This window comes from Pithys albifrons, chromosome 17 (genome assembly GCF_047495875.1).
Source record: "Pithys albifrons albifrons isolate INPA30051 chromosome 17, PitAlb_v1, whole genome shotgun sequence".
Classification (NCBI taxonomy): Eukaryota; Metazoa; Chordata; class Aves; order Passeriformes; family Thamnophilidae; genus Pithys; species Pithys albifrons.
In genome coordinates this window covers 5,874,794-5,897,308 of record NC_092474.1, presented here as the reverse complement: position 1 = coordinate 5,897,308, position 22,515 = coordinate 5,874,794, and the positions used below count along the sequence as shown (strand labels likewise).

General features: G+C 47.4%; 1 protein-coding gene across 9 annotated transcripts in view; it reads right to left on the bottom strand.

Annotated features, from left to right (window-relative positions):
• PITPNM2 (phosphatidylinositol transfer protein membrane associated 2) overlaps positions 1-22,515 on the bottom strand; it is a 130,163-nt gene that overhangs the window by 46,269 nt on the left and 61,379 nt on the right. For all 9 annotated transcript variants that reach the window (XM_071571877.1, XM_071571882.1, XM_071571881.1 and 6 more), the window contains 3 exons: positions 18,482-18,656; positions 2,520-2,734; positions 1,235-1,356 (listed from right to left, as the gene is read on the bottom strand). In XM_071571877.1, the coding sequence (XP_071427978.1) occupies positions 1,235-1,356; positions 2,520-2,734; positions 18,482-18,559 (415 nt within the window). In that variant the 5' untranslated portion in view covers positions 18,560-18,656. The remainder of the gene's footprint in view (positions 1-1,234; positions 1,357-2,519; positions 2,735-18,481; positions 18,657-22,515) is intronic.

The window sequence follows — 22,515 nt, the reverse complement described above, 5'->3', positions numbered from 1 at the left end:
CCCCTGGAATATCTTTGGAGTCCATCATACGAGGCTACTGGGAACTCCTCACCTGCTCTTCTTAGATCAGATGTACCAAGGAAGGCAGAAAACTTAAGTTCTAATTAACAACCAAAAAGTGGAAACTGGAATGGGAGTGCAGTGACTGAATATATTTTAAAGATCTGCAGCCCCCACCTCAGAGCTCAGTAGAAGCAGCTGAAGTTTGGATTGAAGGGCAGGATCGCACTTCCCAAGGAATGACAGCTCTGCTGACACCTCTCAGGGAGGCAGCACGACTGGAGCCTGTTTGCTCAGCACTGAAAGCCTCATCAGGCAGCCTCAGGAACAGGGACAGGCAAAGTGAAGCACAAAACAAACAAGTTTAAATGATGTAACACCCAAGCAGAACCACTCAGGGTCATGGCCATGTCCAAGAGCCAGCACAGCCATGGGATGTCCTTTCCTGGGGCTGCCAGGACTCAGTTCCAGCTCAGTGCTGCTCTAGAGCAAGGGATGCTCTGATCCCAGGGATGCTGCAGTCCTGCATGGCTGCCATTGCCAGCACACTGTGTCACACAGTTGGGTCCCTGGAATGCCATGTGCCTGGACCAGGAGGGAATGGCAAGACAGAATGGCTGTGACACTTGTCATTCTCTGCCTTTTTATGATGTTCTCTTTTCTCATAACATCTTCACATTAACTCAACCTTCTAAAGCCAGCTGTGAAGCTGAGGGGTAACCTGCATGACGACAAGACTAGGAGGATAGAGAGCAAAAATGAAACATACCTTCCTGCTTCAAAAGTGCAGATAAGGAATCATTTCCATACCCACAAGGGAGCCACACAAATATACAGCACTGTTTTCACAACTATACAGCAGTATTTTCACTACAAGTACTATTTTCACCAATATACAGCAATGTTTTAAAAATTATACAGTAATGTTTTCAAAATTATACAGCAATGTTCTCCTCTTTGCTGGTTATTTCTACTTATTATTCCCAAATTTATTAGATGTCTTACTTCTCTCTGGAGCTGCATAAATAAGATGGAAAAGCATCAGCTTCAATTTACAGATGGGGGGATTAAAATTATTTCCACATGATTTACATCAAGTCTAGAAGAAAACTCAGGTGTCCTCCCTTGACTTGGTGTCACCCTACCCAGAGTGACACCACAGGGGTGCAGGTGTGTGTTTAGGGGGGATGGACAGACAGAAGGAAGGACAAAGTGAAGAAAAAAGGCTCTTTACCTAGAATGGTTTGTCTCTTCTCTGCAGGAGAAAGGTTGAACACGTTGCTGTGGTCTCCTGGATCAGTTTTGTAGTATGTCTCAATATCAATGGAGAACTTCTCCACAAAAGGACACGTGTATCTGGAAGCCACAACCACAGCTTAGAGCAGATCAGCCTCAAATCCCAGCCAGCCTGCACTCAAGTTTTACTGCAGGAATGCTTAAAACATCAACTGGACAGATCAAAGATTGCTCTTCACTAACTCCTTAAGACTGAAGCTCACCAGTTTTCAGCAAGGAGATAAAATTTTGGGCCCTCTGTACTCACAGGTGATATCACAACACACACACTAATGACAGGACTCCCTGGAAATGCTGCTGTGCAAGGAGAAAAGAAGAGCTCCTGCCTGGAATCCATGGCAGGATCAAATATGGACTGGCTCTGTGCAGCACAGGTTTCCTGGCCAGCTGACTGACTCATGGGCACTTCAAGGGAAGAGATAAACTTGCCTGGAAGTGGACTTCAATCACTTCAGACTCAGGCAGCTCCATTATCCTCAGTCACTGACAATGGCCTGAATCCAAACACTGATTCCCCACCTTTCCCAGCACTGCTTTACTTGGATTAACCAGCTCAAACAGAACTAGGAAACTTTTCCAGGTTTTTTCACAAAAATAAAAATATCCACTAAAGCCCCTTTATTATGAAGGATGTCAGCAATATCAGACATGGAAATCTGGCAAAGTGCAAGTGCTCTGAACCACAGCAATTGGCATAAAGGCTGTTTATTCCAGGCTATCTGAAGTCCTCCCAGACAAAATCAGCTGAAACAAGGAGGTCCCAGAGGGCTCCTCAGAGCCTGTGGCTCCTCTTCCCTCCTCAGGGTGAAAACTACAGAATGTAGGTTTGTTATTTTCTAGTTAAATGACAGAAAGACAGTTCCCAGAAAAGAAGCCTCGGATTTATTTATATATTTATTAAGATTTTTCTTGCCCCTGCAGAAGAAATGAATCCTGTCTTCCTTGACAGTATTCAGCACGACATCTGTCCTGGCCCTGGGTACATTTATAACTTCCCTGAGCTGGCAGATATCTGCACTGTTAAGCAGAACATGCAGTGCAGGATACAAAACTAAATAAAAACCACTCCAGATTTCCCACGCTTTGATGGACAAAACAGCTCAACATTTTAGAGCCACAAATTCTCCAGAACTGTTTGCACTCAGCCCAGGCAATGCTTGCACTGCCTAAGAATTTTAGGGCTTGACCCTGATTTTTCTGCAGGGGGAGAGGCTCAGTTTTACCTTGTCCTGGTGTAAGGATAAGCATTCCATGACTCCTCCTCGACTCGCAGCGCCGCCTTGGGCAGGATGGAGCGGAACCAGCTGGGGATGTGCATCCCAATGTGGTACACCTTGTGGGTGTACTGCCCGTTGCCTCCTGGCCCATCCACGTAGGGCCTGTTCTCCAGGATCTCCACTCCACTGCCTTCCCCACAGGTCTCCTCTCTGCTCTTTTTCTGAAAGGCAAAAAGCTCACATGGTTCATTTTGCCAGGGCTCTCCAAGCACACAGACACTGGGGATGGTTCTGGGACTCCGCTGGAGCAGAAAAAACTGCTCTAAGATCACCAAACCTTGAGATTATAAAGAAAAAATTATAGACTCATCTGGCCAACACAAAAGCAGAGAATTGATTCATTAGGGAACCTGTAAAAATGTCAGTTTAGAATCATAGAATAGATTGGGTTGGAAAAGATCTCTGAGATCATCAAGTCCAACCCTTGGTCCAACTCCAGTCCCTTTACCAGATCATGGCACTCAGTGCCACGGCCAATCTCACCTTAAAAACCTCCAGGGATGGGGAATCCACCCCCTCTCTGGGCAGCCCATTCCAACCCCTGAGCACTCTCTCTGCAAAGAATTTTTTTCTGATCTCCAACTTCAATTTCCCCTGGCAGAGCTTGAGCCCATCGTGCCCCCTTGTCCTATTGCTGAGTGCCTGGGAGAAGAGACCAACCCCCACCTGGCCAGAACTTCCCTTCAGGTAGTTCTAGACAGTGCTGAGGTCACCTCTGAGCCTCCTCTTCTCCAGGCTAAACACCCCCAGCTCCCTCAGCCTCTCCCCACAGCACTTGTGCTCCAGTCTGGACACTAAGTTTGAAAACAGCTTGAAGGGAGATCTACTGACACCTCAGCTCCTGCTCCTGGAACAGGTTACACATCAGCCCAAGGCTGGGCTGCAGCTGTGGGACCCCCCAGCACAGGAACCTTCTGCACCAGCAGATGACACAGCACAAGGAGATGGTTCAGACTGGCACACTGCAGAGGTGGGGTATCAGTGGGCAGAACCCTGCAGGGTTGGCACAGCATCATCTCAGGTGGGACAGCAGGGGGAATTTCTCCATGGAAAGGGTGGGCAGGCACTGGAAGGGGCTGCCCAGGGAGGTTTGCAGTGCCCAGCCCTGGAGGTGTCCAAGGCAGGACTGGCCGTGGCACTCAGTGCTCAAGGTGGGCACTGGGCACAGGGTGGGCTCCAGGGGCTGGGAAGGTTTTTTCCAAGGTGGGCACTGGGCACAGGGTGGGCTTCATGGGCTGGGAGGGCTTTTCCCACCTCAATGATTGTATGATCACAGTGCTAAGGAGTATTCCATGACCTAATCCCCCAGGATTTGGGGGCTTGCTGCCTGTGATCCAGCCTGGCAGCAGCTCTCCAAGAACAGCTTGGAGACTGCTCTGCTAATTAAGATATTAGAAGAAAGGCCCCAAGTTTGCCAGAATGCACATGGCACCCCCTGGCAGCCTCGGGAGTTCGGCTTATTTGTGGGCTTGTCCTTCACTGAGAAGCCTGGCACAAATTCCTTCAATAAAAAAAATGCTGATTTCAGTGCTTCTAAGAAGAGTTAGAGGCAAACCAAATATTTATTAATTTCCACCACATTTCAGCAGATTGGATGATGTATAACCTTCATCATTTCCAAACAACAGATTCATCCTGTTAGCATTTTGAGTTTATTGTTGGTACTTGAGAGCACAGTAGAGGGGGAAAAATGGAATTTTATACCAAGAATCAACCGTGAAATCTAACACAGTAACAGCTTCTCATTTTTGGCATACAAACAACTCAAAGGATAACATGGTTTAACACAAAATTATTAGTAAGATGCAAGAGATCAGCTTCTCATCTTTTGAGGACAAACTGATAAGCCAACAGAGCTATTTAGAAGCAAATAGCCCTGTTTTTAAAGAGCTTTCAAGTGATTTGAAATTTAAACAGCCATAACCAACAAACCTAAACAACTGAATATCCAAACAGTATTTTTTTCCCACTCCACAAACTGCAACAGAAAAAAATAGAAAACCAGTAAAGTACTTTTTCTGCAGTTTATTTCTACCACTCAGCTGGCAGTTCATTAAAGCACACATCCTCTTCAAACAAATTACTGACTTTCAGTTCTTATATAAGCACTGGCCAAGCCCTGCACAAATATTTATGACAATAACATTAAATAATCTTGATGACCCCAAAACCTGGTTAAATCAAAGGTCTTGGAAAAGGCAGCAGAGCAAATGTGTCAGACAGAATAACAGCACAGCATCTGCTGTCAACAGTTCACACAAATTATGGCAATCTAGAGTTTCATTGCATGGCAGAAGCACAAGGAAATCAGGAGCAAAGGGAAGATGATGGGTCCTCTTCAGCCACAGAATTGGACATCAGAGGGATGTGAAACTCCAGGAGATTGCAATCAGTTCTGCAGGTTTGGGAGCAAAGCACAGGGGGCAGTTTGACACCCACACACACTGAGGGTCTCCACTTGCTCTGCCCATTCAGCCAGTTCTATCAAACCCTCTGCAGGAGCAGGAGCTGCCTGTTCTCAGCCTGCAGCTGAGCCCTGGGGACCTGCCACACCAGCCAGGGGTTTTGACATCAGTACATCCATAGGGACCTTTCCACATGACCTGATAACACTCAGGGTCTCAGCCAGAGCTGCCTCATGGGGGGAGATGTGAGAGTGGCACTGACACTTTGGGAGGAGACAGGAGGGAAAAACACGAGTTCACCAAAACTCTGTGAAAGTCAGTTCACAACCCACTTCTGATTCCTGATTTTACCCTCTGCACCTGCAGCAGACTGCAAACCCTATTCTGAGAGCAGGGCATCCTTCAGGTGCCCAACTCCAACCCACAGCCCTGGCACCCAGTTCCAAACCCTCAGCAAATGTTGGCCCCACACGTTCCTCCCACTTGTCACTTCAGCTCCATCAGACACGACAAGGGCAGCAAGAACATTTTTCTTAGATGAATGTGAAAGAAGAGCTGCAGCTCTGCTGAAAAGTAAAATAATCCGAGGTTATATCCCAAACTATCTTTAGAGCCAGGACTTTTGGGTGAGGCCAAATATATACTGAAAACACAACAGAATAATGTGATCAAAGAGAACCTGCACACAATAAAATCACACAAAGCTGCTCCCCAGCCCTTCGCTCTTATAATCACCAGCTGGGGCTTGCTGAGAGGGCAACAAATGAGGTGAGGAGGGGCCAAAAGAGTCAGGTTGGAAGGTGAACAGTAGAATTACTGACCAGTCACCAAGACAAGATTTCTTTCTCATGTAACAAAAATAAAGACATCAGCCACATGCACCGGAGAGGGCAGGATGATACTCTGGGTGTAAGTGGTGCTGGGAAAGTGAAGCACTTCTGGGAGTGAAGAGCAATTTACTCTTCAGCCATAAAGCCTCTCCAAGCCTATTGTGGCTGAGCTACAGCCTGGAGGGGCTTGTTACAAGAAGTGGTCTGTAAACAATTAAAAAATAACCACCAATTAGGAAAGCGTTTGGTGGGAGAAGTGTCTGGCAGGGCCTCTCCAAAGAGTTTCTGCTGGCTGGGGCAGATGTGCAGGAATTGTGGGGTCAATCTCCCAGGTTTCAGCCTCACAAACCCAAGTCCCTGGGAGAAGGGGAGACTTTACTGAGCAGATCACCTGTGTCATTGCTACTCATTTCCAACACAGCATCTTCCCTCTGTAAATATCTGAGGAATGGCCCCCAACAAAACCAAAGAGCAGCTGACAGCCCTGATATCTAAGTCACAATCACAGTAAACCATCTTGTGTTGTATTACAATAGGAAATCCAGTCATCCCTTTACAAGCCCCTCTCCTGTGCTGGTGACACTCCACGTTCTGCACAGCCCCATCCAGAGCTTTTCAGGACAGATGGTGACACAGATCCCTCCTAGCTGAAGTAATAGCATTAAATTACTCATAACAGGGAACCCAGAGAAGCAGATGCACCATGATTAGCAAGAATGCCAGTTACTTAAAGGCTTCTATTAAAATAAATCTCTTGGCACAGCAGCATAGCATGGGACACAGCACATGACCCCGGCACAGCAATCACAGATGAATAATTCCCATGAATGTCATTTAACCACTGGGCAAGCCTAACCCCATTTATCATCTGCCCTTCACAACAGCAGACAAACTGCTGCAAACAAAGCCTTCCACTGGCAAAGGCAGGTTGAAGAGCTCTCAGATCTTCCATCTCCCTCCCCAGTCAGAAATAATGTGCCTCCCCCCCAGCTGACACTCTGCAAAGCCTTTAGCCCAGCCAGGGACCTGGCACAGCTGGATGGCACCAGGTGGCACCAGATGTGGTGTCATAGGGGGCACAGCTCCCTAAAGGAAAGACCCACAGCCTGAGGGGTGTCACCACAGCTGGAGGAACAGAATTCACACAGCAAGAATGCACAATAATGGATAAAAGAGTCAGGATGGGTTTTTTTGGATCAGCTGGAGAAATAGAGAATGTGGGCTGTGTAAATTAAGCTTGGCTTGTAGTGTTTTGCTTTTGGTGGAGTAGAAGACAAAGCAGCCCCACAAGCCAAGTCAGAAGAACACCGGGAAGAATATTGTCCCAAAGCAGAGTCCTTCTCCCTGTGTACCAGCCCAGGCTGTGCAGGAGCTCAGATGCCCCAGCAGAGAATCCCTGCAGAGCCCAGAGCAGCACAGCAAACAGCTCAGTGGTGTAGTTGCTCCTGAAGGTGTTTTCTCACTGTAACTTATTGCTCTGAGCACTGCAATGATAATGCAGAGAACAGCAAAGGCTGCCTGTGACAGTGGGTGAGCCAGGCACTGTTCTAGCTCTCAAAAATAGATTACAGCTATAATCTTACCCTGTTTCCCACTGATTATTGTTTACAGTACAACCTCTCCACCTAAATGAGTGAGACAGTGACTGCAAAAGGCTGAGATGCTTTGGCTTCCCAGGCCAGTCCTCACAGCTCCCCAGCTCTGCAGTCACATCATGGCCCACTGAGCACCCACGGGAGATTTGGGCTGAGATTACTCCAATTATGGAGACTGACAGCACTTGACAGACCTCCTGTCCACAGATAATGAAGACACAAATCATTGTCTGGAAACAATAATGCCAAGATTTCTTTTTCTGTGCTGGTGTTTTATCCTCCAGTTCCCACTTGGGAACAGGGTATTTTGATAGTCCAGACAAATCCTTCTGGGAGAATGCATTAAAATAACACTGAACTCTTGGGATTTTTTTAGCCCACTTAGACACAGATATGAATACAAGAAGTTTCCAGCCAGCTGAGGGTTTCACTTAACAATGACAGCAAAGCCATCCATGCAACCACAGAACAAGAACACGACAGCAAACATCCCCTGAGGATCCTGCTAACAAACTTGCTCACATTGTGGCAAGGGAGGCTGAGAAAACATTCCCTAAAACCAATGACTGTGTTTTTTACTGTTTTGGATGCTTAGGCTACCACAAAAGCCAATTAAGTGCCCAGAAACAGACCTGTCCTTTGGGAACCAGAGAAAGCCTGAAGTGTCTCATGCAATCCAGCAGACCACAAAAATCCCTGAAGTTGTCTAGGAAGGAGAAGTCCTGCCATCACTGCAGAGCTTTGAAGACCTGGATTCACTCATCAGACCCCTTCTGTTCAGTTTTAGAAAGGAAGTATGAAGATATAAAGGTTTGAGTAATAAAATTTAGGCTGGGAGAGGAATAAACTCCTTGTTTTCAATCTCAATATAAAGGTTTGAGTAACAACATTTAGGGTGGGAAAGGAATAAACTCCTTGTTTTCAATCTGTTCCACACACCAAGGGAAAAGCATTTCCAGCTATCTCCAGTTGGACATTATTTAGGCTGAGGGGTATTGCACTCTTAGAACTGATTTTCCAAAGCATTCCCTTCTTCCAACAGCTTTCCTGGTTGTGCTCCAGGCAGCTCCTTCCCAGAGAGGAAGGACCAGTGAGACACTGATGGTGTCCTACAAATGGGAACCCTTCCCAGAAAAGCTGGGAGAGGTTCTGAGGGAGGCATCCTGTTAGTCTCAGCTTTAACTGGGTTTATTGTGGTGCCACCAGCAGTCAATCACTCATAAACCAGCACAAAACACTCAGCACAGTCCCAGCCAGAGCTGTCACAGGCCAGGATTAAACAGCTAACCCAGAAAGCCAATGGGAGACACTGGGAAATACCAGAAGGTCCTGGAGCTCACACGTGGCTTATTCTCAGCACATTTTCCCAACAGAGGAATTCTGCCATGGATACCACAGCCAGGGAGGATGTGTCTGCTCAGGGGTGTATCCTCCTGCCCTCAGCTGTCTCCTGCTGTGTGTGACTCAGCTCTGTGTTCTGTTAACCACTCCTTTCTGAGCATTCGAGCTGACACCTAATTCATTACGAGCAATCTGCTTTCCCCACCACCAACCTCCTGCCTGCTGGTGGAGATTCTGACAGAGCAGGGCAGGGTTTGCTGCAGGTAATCAAAAATCAGGTCTTGGACTATGAAAACAAAACGTTGGTTTACTGTAAAAGTACAGTAGAGTTGGTTTTTGTTGTTTTTCTTTTTCTTTTCAAAATGTGTATCAAAGACCTGAAGTACTCAATTAAAATCAGATCCCCAAAACCAGGGTGACATCTGAGCAAAAAGCTTTGTTCAGAGTGAAGGAAGGGAACAAGAAGATGGCACCCTTCCACTCCTCCAGAAGCCAAAATGCAGACCCCTTCACATCACATCAAAACCATCATAATTTTACCAGTGCACAACATGTTCTAAGAGCAAACAGGAAGCTCCAGGAATTAAATTAAAAATAAAACGCACCCTTGCTGTTATCAATGTGGGAGGGTGCTGAAGTGGAAGGGCCCACACACCTTCTTGCTGTCAAAGGTTTCTGTGCCCAGTCAGAAGAGCCGAGTCCTCTCCCATGAAACTTGATGGAATCATTATGAGAGCATCATTTGGAAGGAGGAGAAAGGAACCTGAAGACACAGAGCTGCTGGCAGGGCTGCAGCATCTGGTACCCAGAGCTTTCAGCGTCCATCTCAGCATCCAAAGCATGATGCAAGTCTTTTTCACTGGGCTTGAGTGGGGACTCTGACCAAAATCCAGCAAAACAGCCCTCAAACAGGGAAGCTTCTCTGCTCCTGTTTTTCAGGAGATGAGCACAGCCTTAGTGGTTATATTGGAAAGACAATCTTAAAGGTAGAATAACAGAACCATAGAATGGATTGGGTTGGAAAAGACCTCCGAGATCATCAAGTCCAACCCTTGGTCCAACAACAGTCCCTTTACCAGATCATGGCACTCAGTGCCACAGCCAATCTCACCTTAAAAACGTCCAGGGATGGGGAATCCACCCCCTCTCTGGGCAGCCCATTCCAATGCCTGATTACTCTCTCTGGAAAGAATTTTTTCTGACATTTAACTTCAATTTCCCCTGGCAGAGCTTGAGCCCCCTTGTCCTATTGCTGAGTGCCTGGACTTGCTGCTGGACAGGAGCTCACCTTTACCAATGGGAGCCTCTGCTACCCCAGATATGGGTTCTAACAGCACTTTTGAACCTGCCCTCTGCCAGGTACAATCAGAAATAACCACATGGAGTCAGACTGACAGTCCTGCAACAACAGAACTGCTGGAGAACAGCAAACTCTTGTTACTCAAGGCAAGGTTTGCTCTTCCTCACAGTGCACAATGAGGTTAATGGGAATCCCTCCAACCACACAGGATTCCCACTCCCACCAGCAAGGCCACCCCTGCCCTCTCAGGAGTTGGGGCCACCATGGAGCACTTGGTTGGCTGTTCACACCACACTGTGCTCACAGGCAGCTCTGCACTGCACCCTCTGTTTCCAGGCAATGGGTTCAGGCCACCCTCCCTCAGCCCTGCACACCAGTGATGTCACCAGTAACCATGGTGGCCACCGCTGAGCTGTCCCTGTGCCCTTTGTGCTCTCTGTGTCCTGCACGGGTGACAATTACTTTAATCCAATTAGTGCTGTTAAAAAAAAATAAAATACATGAAGGGCCACTGTCAATACTTATTTAGGGAAGGAAGGTTAGTGTGAGTCAACAAGATAATGATCAGAACACGAGGCCTTACAATAGCACTGTGACTGAGTCTCACTGCACAGAACACACAGGAATGACCTGAAACCCTGGGCAGAGGGGAAAGAAATCTGTCCCTCATCAATGGCTTCATTAGCCAAGGGAAAAGAGCAGCTGTTTTAAACATGTCCCTCTGGGTTGGATCAATGGCTGGGCAATGTGCAGTGTTTCATTCCATCCAGCCACTCACCTGTCCCCCAAACACTGATGAACATAATTCTGATGGTACCCATAAAACAGTTATCCTCTGTCCTCCCAGTCCAGCAGAGAGCTGCCATCTGATCACTCCTGCCTGCAGCAGGGGTAGTGGGAAGGGGGATCATCCCTCAAGTTCACCAAGCAACAACAGGGACTGTCACCCAGGAATTGCTGCTCTGTTGTCCTGTGCTTCAATCACTGCACAGAGCTGCCTCCAAAGAGACATTAAGCACTCAAGGAGAAGAGGATTCCACTGAGGAAGGGTCTTCTTGGCAGACAGAGGCACGTGTAGGGCTGCAGAAGCAAAGCTGGGTGAGCAGAAAGCCCTGGAGAAGGGACCACTCCCCCCCCAGCCTGTGCACGTGACCTGCAGCACCATCACTCTTGGCTGCTTTTCTTGTAATGTAAAACATGTTTTTTTAATAAAGAGCCCTAAAAGTTAAAGGCAGGACAGGCTGTCAAGCAGCAGAGTCTCTCAAGATGGAGGAGATACACACACAGCACCAATTTGTACCAGCACTGCATTATTCAGAATCAGGGCCAGATATTAATGAAGCTGCTCGTACAAAACCAGGATATTTTGGGGACAATCAATTGTGCAGGACCATAAATAATTTACAGCATTAGAAGAACCATTCTTGTGGCCACTCATTAATCACTTCACCCTCCAAAGATGCCCAGTCATAGTCCTTTAGAGTCAGGGCTGGCTGTGCCAGAGGCACAGGAATTAGGAATCACTTGATTATGGAGATACCTCAAACTTGTTTATGCCACATGCTCAATCTTTCAAAAGTCTCCTCCACTTCCAGCTCAGTATTTCATCTACTTTGAGTATTTCCTTCCCTGTGTTTAAACTGATTTTTCAGTGTATTAACTATTCCACAGACACTGTGAATGACTGGCCCTGCTTTAAAGGGAGGCAAAGCAAGTTGCCCATTAATATATTGTGAGTCAGAGACAGAATTTCAACTCAGGGCGTTTTGGATCAATTCTAATCCTCTGACTACATCCCTCAGATTGTATGAACCCAGTGCAATTGTTCATCAACAACAGGCTGTATCCCAAAATGCCAGAGGGCTGGCTTAAAGAAATCCCCATAGTTTTCCTAACACTTAATTCATTGCTTGCTTTTGGGTATTTGAAAAAGTGAGAACCTAATCTCGGTCAACAGTCAAGATTTTGTCCACACATCAGACACCTCCTTTCATAAGAATAAAAATAATAAAGAATGAAAAAGGCTTTTTGACAGCCAACAAAGCTCAGCAGGATTAGCAGTGCTGCATCCTGCATTAAAACCAGTATAAATCTGAAGTTTAGAATAATGTTTGTGTTATAAACCTTATCTCAGCTTCATTCAGTTTTGTTCAAAGAAAGAAAGCACATGGGAACTGTCAAGGCAACACAAATCTTTTTTGGAATATGATATTGAATCACTAAGAATTGTTAGGGAAATGACTAGACAGGAAGAAAGAAAATGCAGAAAAGATGTTTTCTGGATGTTTTCCCCAAATGGTGGTGACTTGTTTGGGTGCCACTGCCACCTGTGCAAAGGAAACCCCACACTTGCAGATGTTGAGATGTTGTACGAATGTACCTGTACCACCTCTGTCCTCAAAGCTTCAACATCTGCAAGTGTGTCACTCTCCTCTCCTCTCCCAGAAGGATTGAAGTCCTCAGGATCACAAAGATCATGAAAACCAGAGGAAGAAGAAAAAACACAGAAGCCACAGGGGTTTTAATGCTGCAGCACAGAAATTGTGGGAAAAGCCTCAAACCGGGCTTTGCTCTTAGACTTGGGAGCCTTCCAGGGTCTCTGTGGTGTCACCTGCTTTCAAATGAAGGCATGGATGTGTCTGGCCAGGTGGCCATGGCATCTGCACCTGAAACAAGACTCATCAGCCAGCCAGTCCTTCAGTGTCCAGAGAGGGAGGGCTGGTTTGCCTTTCCCCACTCAACCCATCCCCCACCATCTGCTGAGCCTGCCGGGGGCTGCCAAGGGGAGCTGAGGGGCTCAGGGACACAACTGGGCACCAGGACAGGCCTCCAGCAGGGCCACCACCAGGCAGGAATTCAAGTGTGTTCCCGAAGGAAACAAAGAGAAAGCAGGACAGTGCAGGGGTCTGGAGAGTGAGATGATGGACAAGCCATGATCCTTAGGAAAGGAGGGAGGCAGCTCAGGATCCTCCACCAGCAGGCAGGGTAGGGGGTACAGCACTGCTGATGCTGGGAATGAGCTCGGATTTTTCAGGGAAATGCCAAGCCCTGGAGAACAGCAGGAGAAAGGCTTGTGTTAAAACATGAGAGGAGCCCTCAATTCCAGGGTCCTGCTGAGTTCAGCAGGTTGATGGGTGCTCTTTCATGGGCTGCCTCAAACAGGGGCCAGAGGCCTCTCCCAGGCAGGGACCTTCAAAGTGATGAACAACAAAGTATGAACTTTATGAGCTGGTAAGGAGGGCACCACATCTTGAGTCTCAGCCCCCAAAGGTAATCGCTACATCCAGAAGAAGATTTTTAAAGCACACTTTGCTGGAAGGTCACAAATACTCAGAGAAATCTGTGTGGACAAAATGAGGAGCAGAGTTATTTACAGCAGACAAGTAAGCCATGCACACTGATATAAAAATAAGTTTTAATAACAAGAGGAATTCTCTTGTCTTATGAAAGGGTCAGAGGGGCAACAGTCTCTGGGAACCTCATGGCATGTGGAACCACAGTAATGAGCATTATTGGGATGATAAATGGACTGACCTTTGGCTAATAACATCTTGATCTTTCTGACAAATGCATTCAGATCTCCTGTTCCAGGCCTTTATGAAACAGAGACTCAACATGTGCATTGTTTCTGGGGTGAGGGGCTGATGGCCAGAAAGGAAAGTTCCCTGAACACACAAGAAAAGGATGCCAGGAAAGGATGGCTGTGGAGACAAAAATATGCAGGAGTCTTAGAAGAGGAAGAATTAAGAGCCCCTTTAATAAGATCTCTGTGATGTGTAACACAGATGATCCTGACCCTTTGTGCCCAACAGGCCTCACCTTGCAGAGACTGAAATAGCCTTTGATGGGATATGTCTGAAAAGACACCCAGGACAGAGTCCTTGGGTCAAAGATTCTGGAGGAAGGAACAAATCCCTGCAGATGGTTACAGTTGTTCCCCCATAAATGCTTTGTGCCTCATGAAACTCCTTCCAGTGCTCAGCTCCAGGTCCTCCCTGCTTAGGACAGGAGGCTGCAGCTCCCCAGACCAAAGCACAGCTCTCCCAGTCCCATGGACAACCCTCCAGGCTGAGTTCAGCAAGAAATCTCTCACCCTCACAAGCAGGACAAGGTTTCAATGTGCATACAGATTTTAGGAAAAAGTTACATCGAAAGAGGCACAAAGAATTAATTCACTGGTTTGAAATATTTTGCCTGTTTTATGCAAAACCAAGTCATAGTAGGAAGGTTCTAAGATCAGATATAAAAATGAGTATGTCTTAATCTGGATGCAGAAATGCAGAAAATGCAGAAATGCAAAAAGGCAGAAAGGATAGGAAAAGGCCCTTGACAGAATGACAGACTATTCTGAGTTGGAAGGGACCCACAAGGATCATTGAGTCCAACTCTTCAGTCAATGGCCCACACAGGGGATTGAACCCATGACCTTGGCATTATTACAGCCAAGTTTTAACCAACTGAAAGCCCAACCCAACTGCTCTGCAGCCAACACAGCCAGGGCTGCCTGGAGATGCTGACAATGCTGTGTGAGAGGCTTCCCATGAAAATAAGGATATTGAGAGCCTAAAATTTAATAGAAAAAACCAATTCGGCTCAGACCTGCCAGGCTTCAAGCAAGTCAAGGGTACATTAAGCCCTTGCTGTAATGTAAAATTAACTTATTTAGGGAAGAATTTAAGTGCTGCTTAAAGTACTGAAACCATTGGCTCTGCAGATAATATTTCAGAAGCCAGCAGAAAGCAACTTGGAAGACTTTATGCTCCACCAGCTCAAATTAAAAATAAAAAAATTAAAAAGTAGAGCAAGTCACCTCAGTTTTCACAGCTTTATAACCAGCCTGGAGAGCTGGAGGTGTAAGAGGGATCACAGAGCAATGTGAGCACACACAGAGGGTGATTTATGGCACCTCTCCCCTGCCCAGTGGCACAGAGAACCCGCACAGATGCCAGGCTGGGCACGGCACAGTTTGAATTTCCCCATCCAGTAAACTCAGTAAATGTGAGCACAGCCTGTTCCCATCCCATGGAAGGATCCTTTGCCACTTGGTGGAAATTTTGGTTAAGGCTCTAAAAAGGAGGAGGGACTGTTGTCTCATGAAAGGAGAGGGCAGACCCTTCCACTGCAGAGCAAAAACCTGCATGAAAATGCTCAGGAAAAGCCACCACAACACTATGGGTTGAACTGAACACCCCTGACCACAGGGCTTTGAGGCACCACTTCCACCAGAAGGGCTCAGAGGAGAAAACCTCCATTTGGATGATGCTGAAAACCAGCAAAATTTATACCTGGACATAAAAAAAAAAAAAAGGCAGGCAGGTTTATACCAAGTAGTTTGGAGTTTAATGGGAATCTTCACCCATGAGCTCCAAGTTAAACGAGTGATCACCTTTGAGTATGTCCTTGAGGTTCCCTAACACCCTTGAGGAGTAATTGTGACACCTTTTACACTGCTGGAGAAGTGCTTCTTCCAGCCCCAGCCTGCCTGGAGTCTCCAGTAAAAATATCCCTCACACTGTACACAACAAATGTCTTTGAAGTGAACCTTTTGCTTTTAAGAATTGCTCCTCTCTCCAGGGACTGCCTCAAATCATTCTGTTCTACACTGCAGCCAAAGATTTCTAAGAAATGCCACTTCACTCCTGTTTTATCCAGATATCTCAGCTTGTTCCCGTGGTGGGGTTCAACACACAGAACTCTCTTCTCCTGTGGCCTCTTCAGACACTCCAGAGGAAAAATAAAACGACAGACACGAAGAACTTTCTCATTCTGTGAATGGGACAGAAGCCACACTCCCCACTGCCTGTCTCAAAGACAAAACCCTCCACTCTTAAATCATGAAGAAAAAGGACATTTGCCATTGTGGTCTAGGAAAACCTCCCATTGAAACCAGCAGGAATCTTTCTACCAATTTCAGGAACAACTAAAGCAAATCACTCCCAAACTCCAAACTCCACCCTCGGTGGGTTTTCTGGTTCTGTTATTTCTCAAATTTGAACTGAAATTAGTATTCTCAAGAAAAACCACAGCTGATTTTCCTCTGGTATGAGCAACACAGTAAAGTCACTTCTGCAGCATCCCTGGACGTCCAGGCTGTGCCTCCAGCCCAGCCTCCTGCTCCTGCTCTCATGTCCCTCCTGCTCCAGGGCTGGGCAGGGACATCACAGACCTGACTCAGAGCAGTTGATGCACCTGGTTTAAGAGAATCACAGAATGGATTGGGTTGGAAAAGCCCTCCAAGATCATCAAGTCCAACCCTTGGGCCAACTCCAGTCCCTTTACCAGATCATGGCACTCAGTGCCACAGCCAATCTCACCTTAAAAACCTCCAGGGATGGGGAATCCACCCCCTCTCTGGGCAGCCCATTCCAATACCTGATTACTCTCTCTGGAAAGAATTATTTCTGATCTCCAACTTTAATTTCCTCTGGCAGAGCTTGAGCCTGTGCCCCCTTGTCCTATTGCTGAGTGCCTGGGAGAAGAGACCAACTCCCACCTGGCCAGAACTTCCCTTCAGGCAGTTCCAGACAGTGTTGAGGTCACCTCTGAGCCTCCTCTTCTCCAGGCTGAACACCCCCAGCTCCCTCAGACCTTCAGCAGATCTTCCTTTGCTACTTATCAATGCAGCAGGAAATTAGAGCAGGGCTGGATGGCCATGTGGAGCTGCAGTTTCCTGGGCTGGAGAACTTCCCCCTGCATGAAGCCCTAATGGCTTTTTATGTCCTTCTGATGTTCAGACACGGCCAAAATCACTGTCAAGCACCAGAGCAGGACCCAGTGTTCTGCTTTAATGAAATAAACAGAAGCAATTTAACTTCTGAAATCAAGAAGCAAATTCATCACCCTGGCCAAGCCCTCCACGTGTCCCAGGAGGTCCCACAGACACTCCCCAGCCAAGGATTCATCCTCTGTTCAATCATGTGGGTGGCTCCTCCTCAATCCCATCGCTCTCCCCTTGCTCCACTGCTCCTGACAAGTTCTGCACAGCCAGTTCTCTGCTGCCATCCACCAGCTCCTCACTCAAAGCAGCTGAGCCAAATTAGGCAGACAAAGCTATTAACAAATTAATTACAACAACAGTCAAAGCAGCTCCAGCGTCGGGGAAAAGGTACAGGAAAATGGTACAGGAAAATGAACCCACACGAGAAAAACGTTCCCCTGCTCCGCCAACAGGTACCATTGGGGTTAAACACACAAAGATGATGTATTTGTGTCAGAAAAAGGAATTTGACCATTCTTACCAGAAAACACACAGCCCAGACTGTGGTAACAGACAGGCCCAAGTGTAGGAATCCTTAAGGAACCCAGTTGAATGGCTGGGAGAGAAATGGGGGAGTCACTGTCAAGTGCCAAGTGCTTTGGCTCAGTTTGAGGGTTTGCTTTTTTCCCTTAAGTCATTTCAGGTTTTAAGCCAAAGCAGGTTTTCCCAGCATTGCTTCATCCTGCTTCAGAAGGCAGAGTTCTCCTACAAGCTCAATATTAAATGTGTTTTTTGCTGGATGAGCAAAATTAAATTTTACTTAAAGCTTGGGACAATGAAATAAAACTTCAGATTCATTTCCTTTTAAAACTGCTCCTGGGTGGATTTCAAACACTGGGAGAATATGGCACAGAGGATTTCAGTTATAAACCCCCAACATTTTAATTAACTGCTTTATTGAAGAGAGGGAATTCAACAAAAATTCCCATCAGTATTCAGAAGCCTATTAAAAATAACCTATAACTTATGCCCAAACTGATTAGTATCTATTTCATGGTAATCTGTAAGCACAGAAATGTTACATCTAGAATTTCCCCACCCCAAAATAATCAGAATTACACCTTTGGTTTACTCTCTCAAGTCTGTTCCTTCCCATAGAAAGAACACAATCCTTTGGTTTGCAACTGGAATTGGCAGGACCAGTAGCCACAGCCCACCTGGGAAGCTCTGGCTGTTCATGCCCTAAAGCTCCATTACCTCCAGATAAGGACCCGCATACTGGGACTCAGTGTTCCCATGGGAATAGCCCATCCAGGAGCTGCTGTTCCCATGGGAATAGCCCATCCAGGAGCTGCTGTTCCCATGGGAATAGCCCATCCAGGAGCTGCTGTTCCCATGGGAATAGCCCATCCAGGAGCTGCTGTTCCCATGGAAATAGCCCATCCAGGAGCTGCTGTTCCCATGGAAATAGCCCATCCAGGAGCTGCTGCTTCCACAGGGAGGTCCAACAGAAGTTCTTTACTTTCAGGATGAGAGGCAGCAAACCTCAAACTGCAGTTTATGACTTTCCCTACTTCTCCTTTACAAGCACACAGCAACCCCCAAATTTAGACTAAGGAATTCTGCATCCCCCACATGGCCCTGTGCCATCCCCAGTGCCACCCCCAGTGCCCTGTGCCATCCCCAGTGCCACCCCCAGTGCCCTGTGCCACCCCCAGTGCCACCCCCAGTGCCACTGACCTGGATCATGTAGAGCTGAGCGATCCGATATTCCTCCACGCTCATGGGGAGAGGGATCCGATATTCCTTTATGAGCATCTTGGACACAAACACCTTCTGCCCCCTCAGAAACACAATCCAGAAGCTTTTACTAAAGGCTCCCTAAAGAATGGCAAGGAAAATACATCGAGGAGCCCTGGAACAGAGAGAGAAAGGGGATAAGAAAGAGAGGGGTGGTTATTTTCCATTCTTAGTGCAGAACATCCTCTTAGAAAAAAAAAACTCAACAGACAAACATTAATATTTGTAATAGCCACAAGCTTAATAGCAGAGGGAAGAATCCCTGGAGTGCTACCAGGCCCCTGGTATCAAATTGAACAGATTCTTGCAGAAGAGTGTTGATTTGCTTCAGGGGACACCATCAAAGCCATTACCCTCCTGCCCTCTGCCACCAAACCAGTCAGAGTTTCCTGTGCAGCAGCATCTCCATGGAAGAGATGGGACAAAGGCTCCAAGTGAATAGCCAGACAAGAAGGTCTCTCTCCAGTGTCAGCAACACACCAGAGATGCATCCACTCAAAGGCATCAGGTTTTATCCTCTAGACTCATTTAGCAGCAAGAAAAGGCAATAATTAGACTTGCTCAGCCCTCAGTAACACCATGATGAAGAAAATCATTTGGATTCTAACAATAAAGACACCAACAATGTACTTTTCTTCCCTGCTTTATTCTGAGTTACTGTCTTGAGAGGATCCCTTCTCTTGCACCTCCAAACACAGGCAAGACCCTCCTGGCACTGGTGTCAATGCCAGGCTCAGTTTTACACTCCCACTGCATGAGAATACAAAGATCAAACACAAAATAACCCCCCATCCCACCCCAAGGCACTTTAACAGAACTCCTGCTGCACAATTCAGGCAATACAACAGCATTTACTGCACCACAGGGAAAAGCAGGAACTTCTCAAATATTTTCTAGGCTCTCTATGGGCTGTGGGTAAAGACAATAACAGCAGGTAAGGAAAGGAAGGGAAAAAAAGATGACTGGTGAGGAAAAGGACAGAAGAAGTGAAGGGGCTTTTATCAGCCCGAGTAAGTCTTGGCAGGATCTGGTGACCTCTCAGAGCACACAAAGCACTTGCTGGGTTCCTTCTTACCACCCAAATCCACCTTCCTGCTGTGCCTGTTTACTGCAAGGCTTCAGGCAGAGCAGCTGCAGCAAACCCAGTCCACTGATGAGAAAAACCCCAACAGAATAAACCCAACCAATTCATGAACAGTGATGTGGGAACCAGGAAGCCACAGCACCCTCACCAGCGCTCGGTGCCAGTGGGTGTTTGCACAACACTTCACCAACCTTTCATGAGAGGGTCAAGCACATGCCCATGGTGGTCACAGAGCAGCTGGGGACAACACCCAGTGCTCCCAAGCCCAGGTGTGCTCTGGAGACACCTGGGACACTGCCCAGCCAGCCCAGGCCAGGCTTTGCTCCCCCAGGCCATGGTGCTCCCAGCTGGCTTCCCTTGGATTGGCACATTCCTACCTTGGCACCAAAGCAAACCCATCCCAGCCCAACTCCTCTGGAACAGGGACCTGTCTGGGCTGCGTCACTTGAACAATTTGTCTTCAACTTCAATTCTCTGTTGCATTTCAGCACTGCCAGAGCAATCTGGGCACGTGGAGGGGGCACAAGGCACTGTGTGCCATGGCAAATCCTGAAGGGAGCAATCCTGGGAACACTGTGCTGCCTTCCCAGCGTTGCTGGGCACAGCACACAGTGCAGGATCTCCTCTATCCAACTAATCCTCCACAACAGGTGCAGATAATCTCATTAAGGGGGTTTTAATTAGTGTCATGGCAAAGAACAACAGTTACCAGCAGAGGAGGGGCCTCAAGCACCAGATCCGCAGTGGGACAATGACAGAATCCCAACTTGGGGGGCAAGTGGCACTGGGAGACTCAGCTACACACCTTGAGCAGTTTGTTGTGCTTGAGAGATCTTTGATAATTAGATTTAAAAGCTTCTCCCTCTGTTCCCCAAATGCTGAGAGTGATTCTGCTCCACCATCAGGACATCAGTCACGTCTGCCTCTGCTGCTTGCTAAAAACAGGATATTTCTATCGATTGGAAGAGATGAATAAAACAAAAAATAGAACCTAAAAAGCAATAAAATGGCGGGAAACCAGTCCCAAGATGGAAAAAATGTGCTTATAATGAAGTGCCAGTCAGGTAATAATTCAGATGGCAGAGACACAAGAGGGTTTATTTTATTACAGACTAAAAATCCCAACATTCTGGCCCCAGAGCATGTCTGGGCACAGCAGTGGCTCCTGCTCAGCTTTCACAGGAACTGAGGATTTGCTGGGATCTTTCCCTGCAGGTTTCCTCCCTGTGATCCAGGATTAAAAGCAGTGTCTGGGCTCAGCCCACAGGTCTCTGAGCAGCCCATCAGAAAGGCCATGCTCCCAAAAACCTCCTCCAGTTACTGCAACCAGTCCCCAAAAGTTGGGTACAAAACAACCCTGCGAACACACTGAGCAAGGACAAAATGCCAATCTCAAACCCAGGGGGCCAGCAAGGAAAAGAACCTGGGACCAGCAGCCTGACCCTGCAGGAAGCACAAAGAGAACAAACCTGACTTGTTTGTCTGTTTAGGCTGGTAAAGAAGAAAATACCAAGGTAAGTTTGCAGTTTGGGATACCATTGAGAAAAAATAATCTCTCCTCTTTCAAGAGCAGTGGAGTCCTGGTGGCAAACCATTAAAGACAAGCCTGTGTTTTCACCAGGTTCAGATCTTGGGGAACACCATTCCAAGTGGGACAGAGGTGACAAAACCACCCCTTCACACAACTCAGCGAGGACAGAGGCACCTTTCAAAGTCTTGGGACTTCAGAGGCAATCAAAGCTCACCCACACCAAACTAAATACTGAAGTTTGTCTGCAGACACGACTGAGAGAAGAGAAAGCCCTTCTGGAAGCAAAGGAGTCACCACACAGCTCTGGAAAACGGGAGTAAAAACACCAGCTGTGTCCCTGGCACTTCTCCACACCCAGGACAGCGCTGGGAGCAGCCAGAGGTGTGGGAGATGCTCCACGTGCTGGGATCAGCAAACAGCTGGTTTTTCACCACTGGATTTTGGCTGCCAAGCTGGACTTGCCACGGGTTGGCCAAAAGCTGGGACCAGCAGCATCCAGAGGGTGTTTGCAAAGCTCAACCTGCAGGCACCTCCCATCCCAGCAAGAGGAAAGCAGCGGTGACACAGGACATCTCCAGCCTGGCTGCTCTTCCTGCTGCAGCCAAGAGGCACATCTGTGCAGCCCCTGATTGGATTTGGCCCCGTGGCACAGGCTCGTGGTTTAGACCTCAATTATTTCAAAATCAGATTCTCCAAGCACCATAATTACACAGCAGAGTCAACATCCTGCTGCCACGAGGCAGGGCCACCTTGAGCCATCTGAGGGCTCTCACAGCCTCCTGCACTCACTGCCAGTTCGAGCAGGTGGCCTCACAACAACAAACTTCCCCAAAAAGTGCCGTTGCTTCCAGAGCAGGGGAGGACTGTCGGGATCTGCAGGAGCTGAATGGATCAAGAGGCCCAGCAGAATCCCTCTATTAAGTCCATGAACTTGGTGGTCATTTTGGGAGCACCAAGGCAGGCCCTGGTACTGAAGGAGGGAGCAGAGGACTGATGACAACTGACAGCTTGTAATTAAGGGGTAAGAATCAGTGTGTGATGTGTGGTCAAACTGTGCTCCTGGAGGTCAAACCCCAGCATGGAAACCGAGTATGACAGCAGAAATCCCAGCTCCTTGATGTCTCAGCTGGTCCAGGGCAGGAGCACCACTCTCACTGCAGGTTCAGGCCACAAAGGGGCTGTTGCAGCTCTCCCAGCTGTCACGTCAATGACTCATTTTTGACCAGCTCACGTTTTCTGTGCTCAGGTTGCTGAGCACAGGCTTCCCAGAGCTCAGTGAGGAGCAGGAACTCAGCCCATGCCATGGCTGCTACAGCCCATTTTTAACAGAGAAGAAAAAAAGATCCTGAGCTTTTTCCA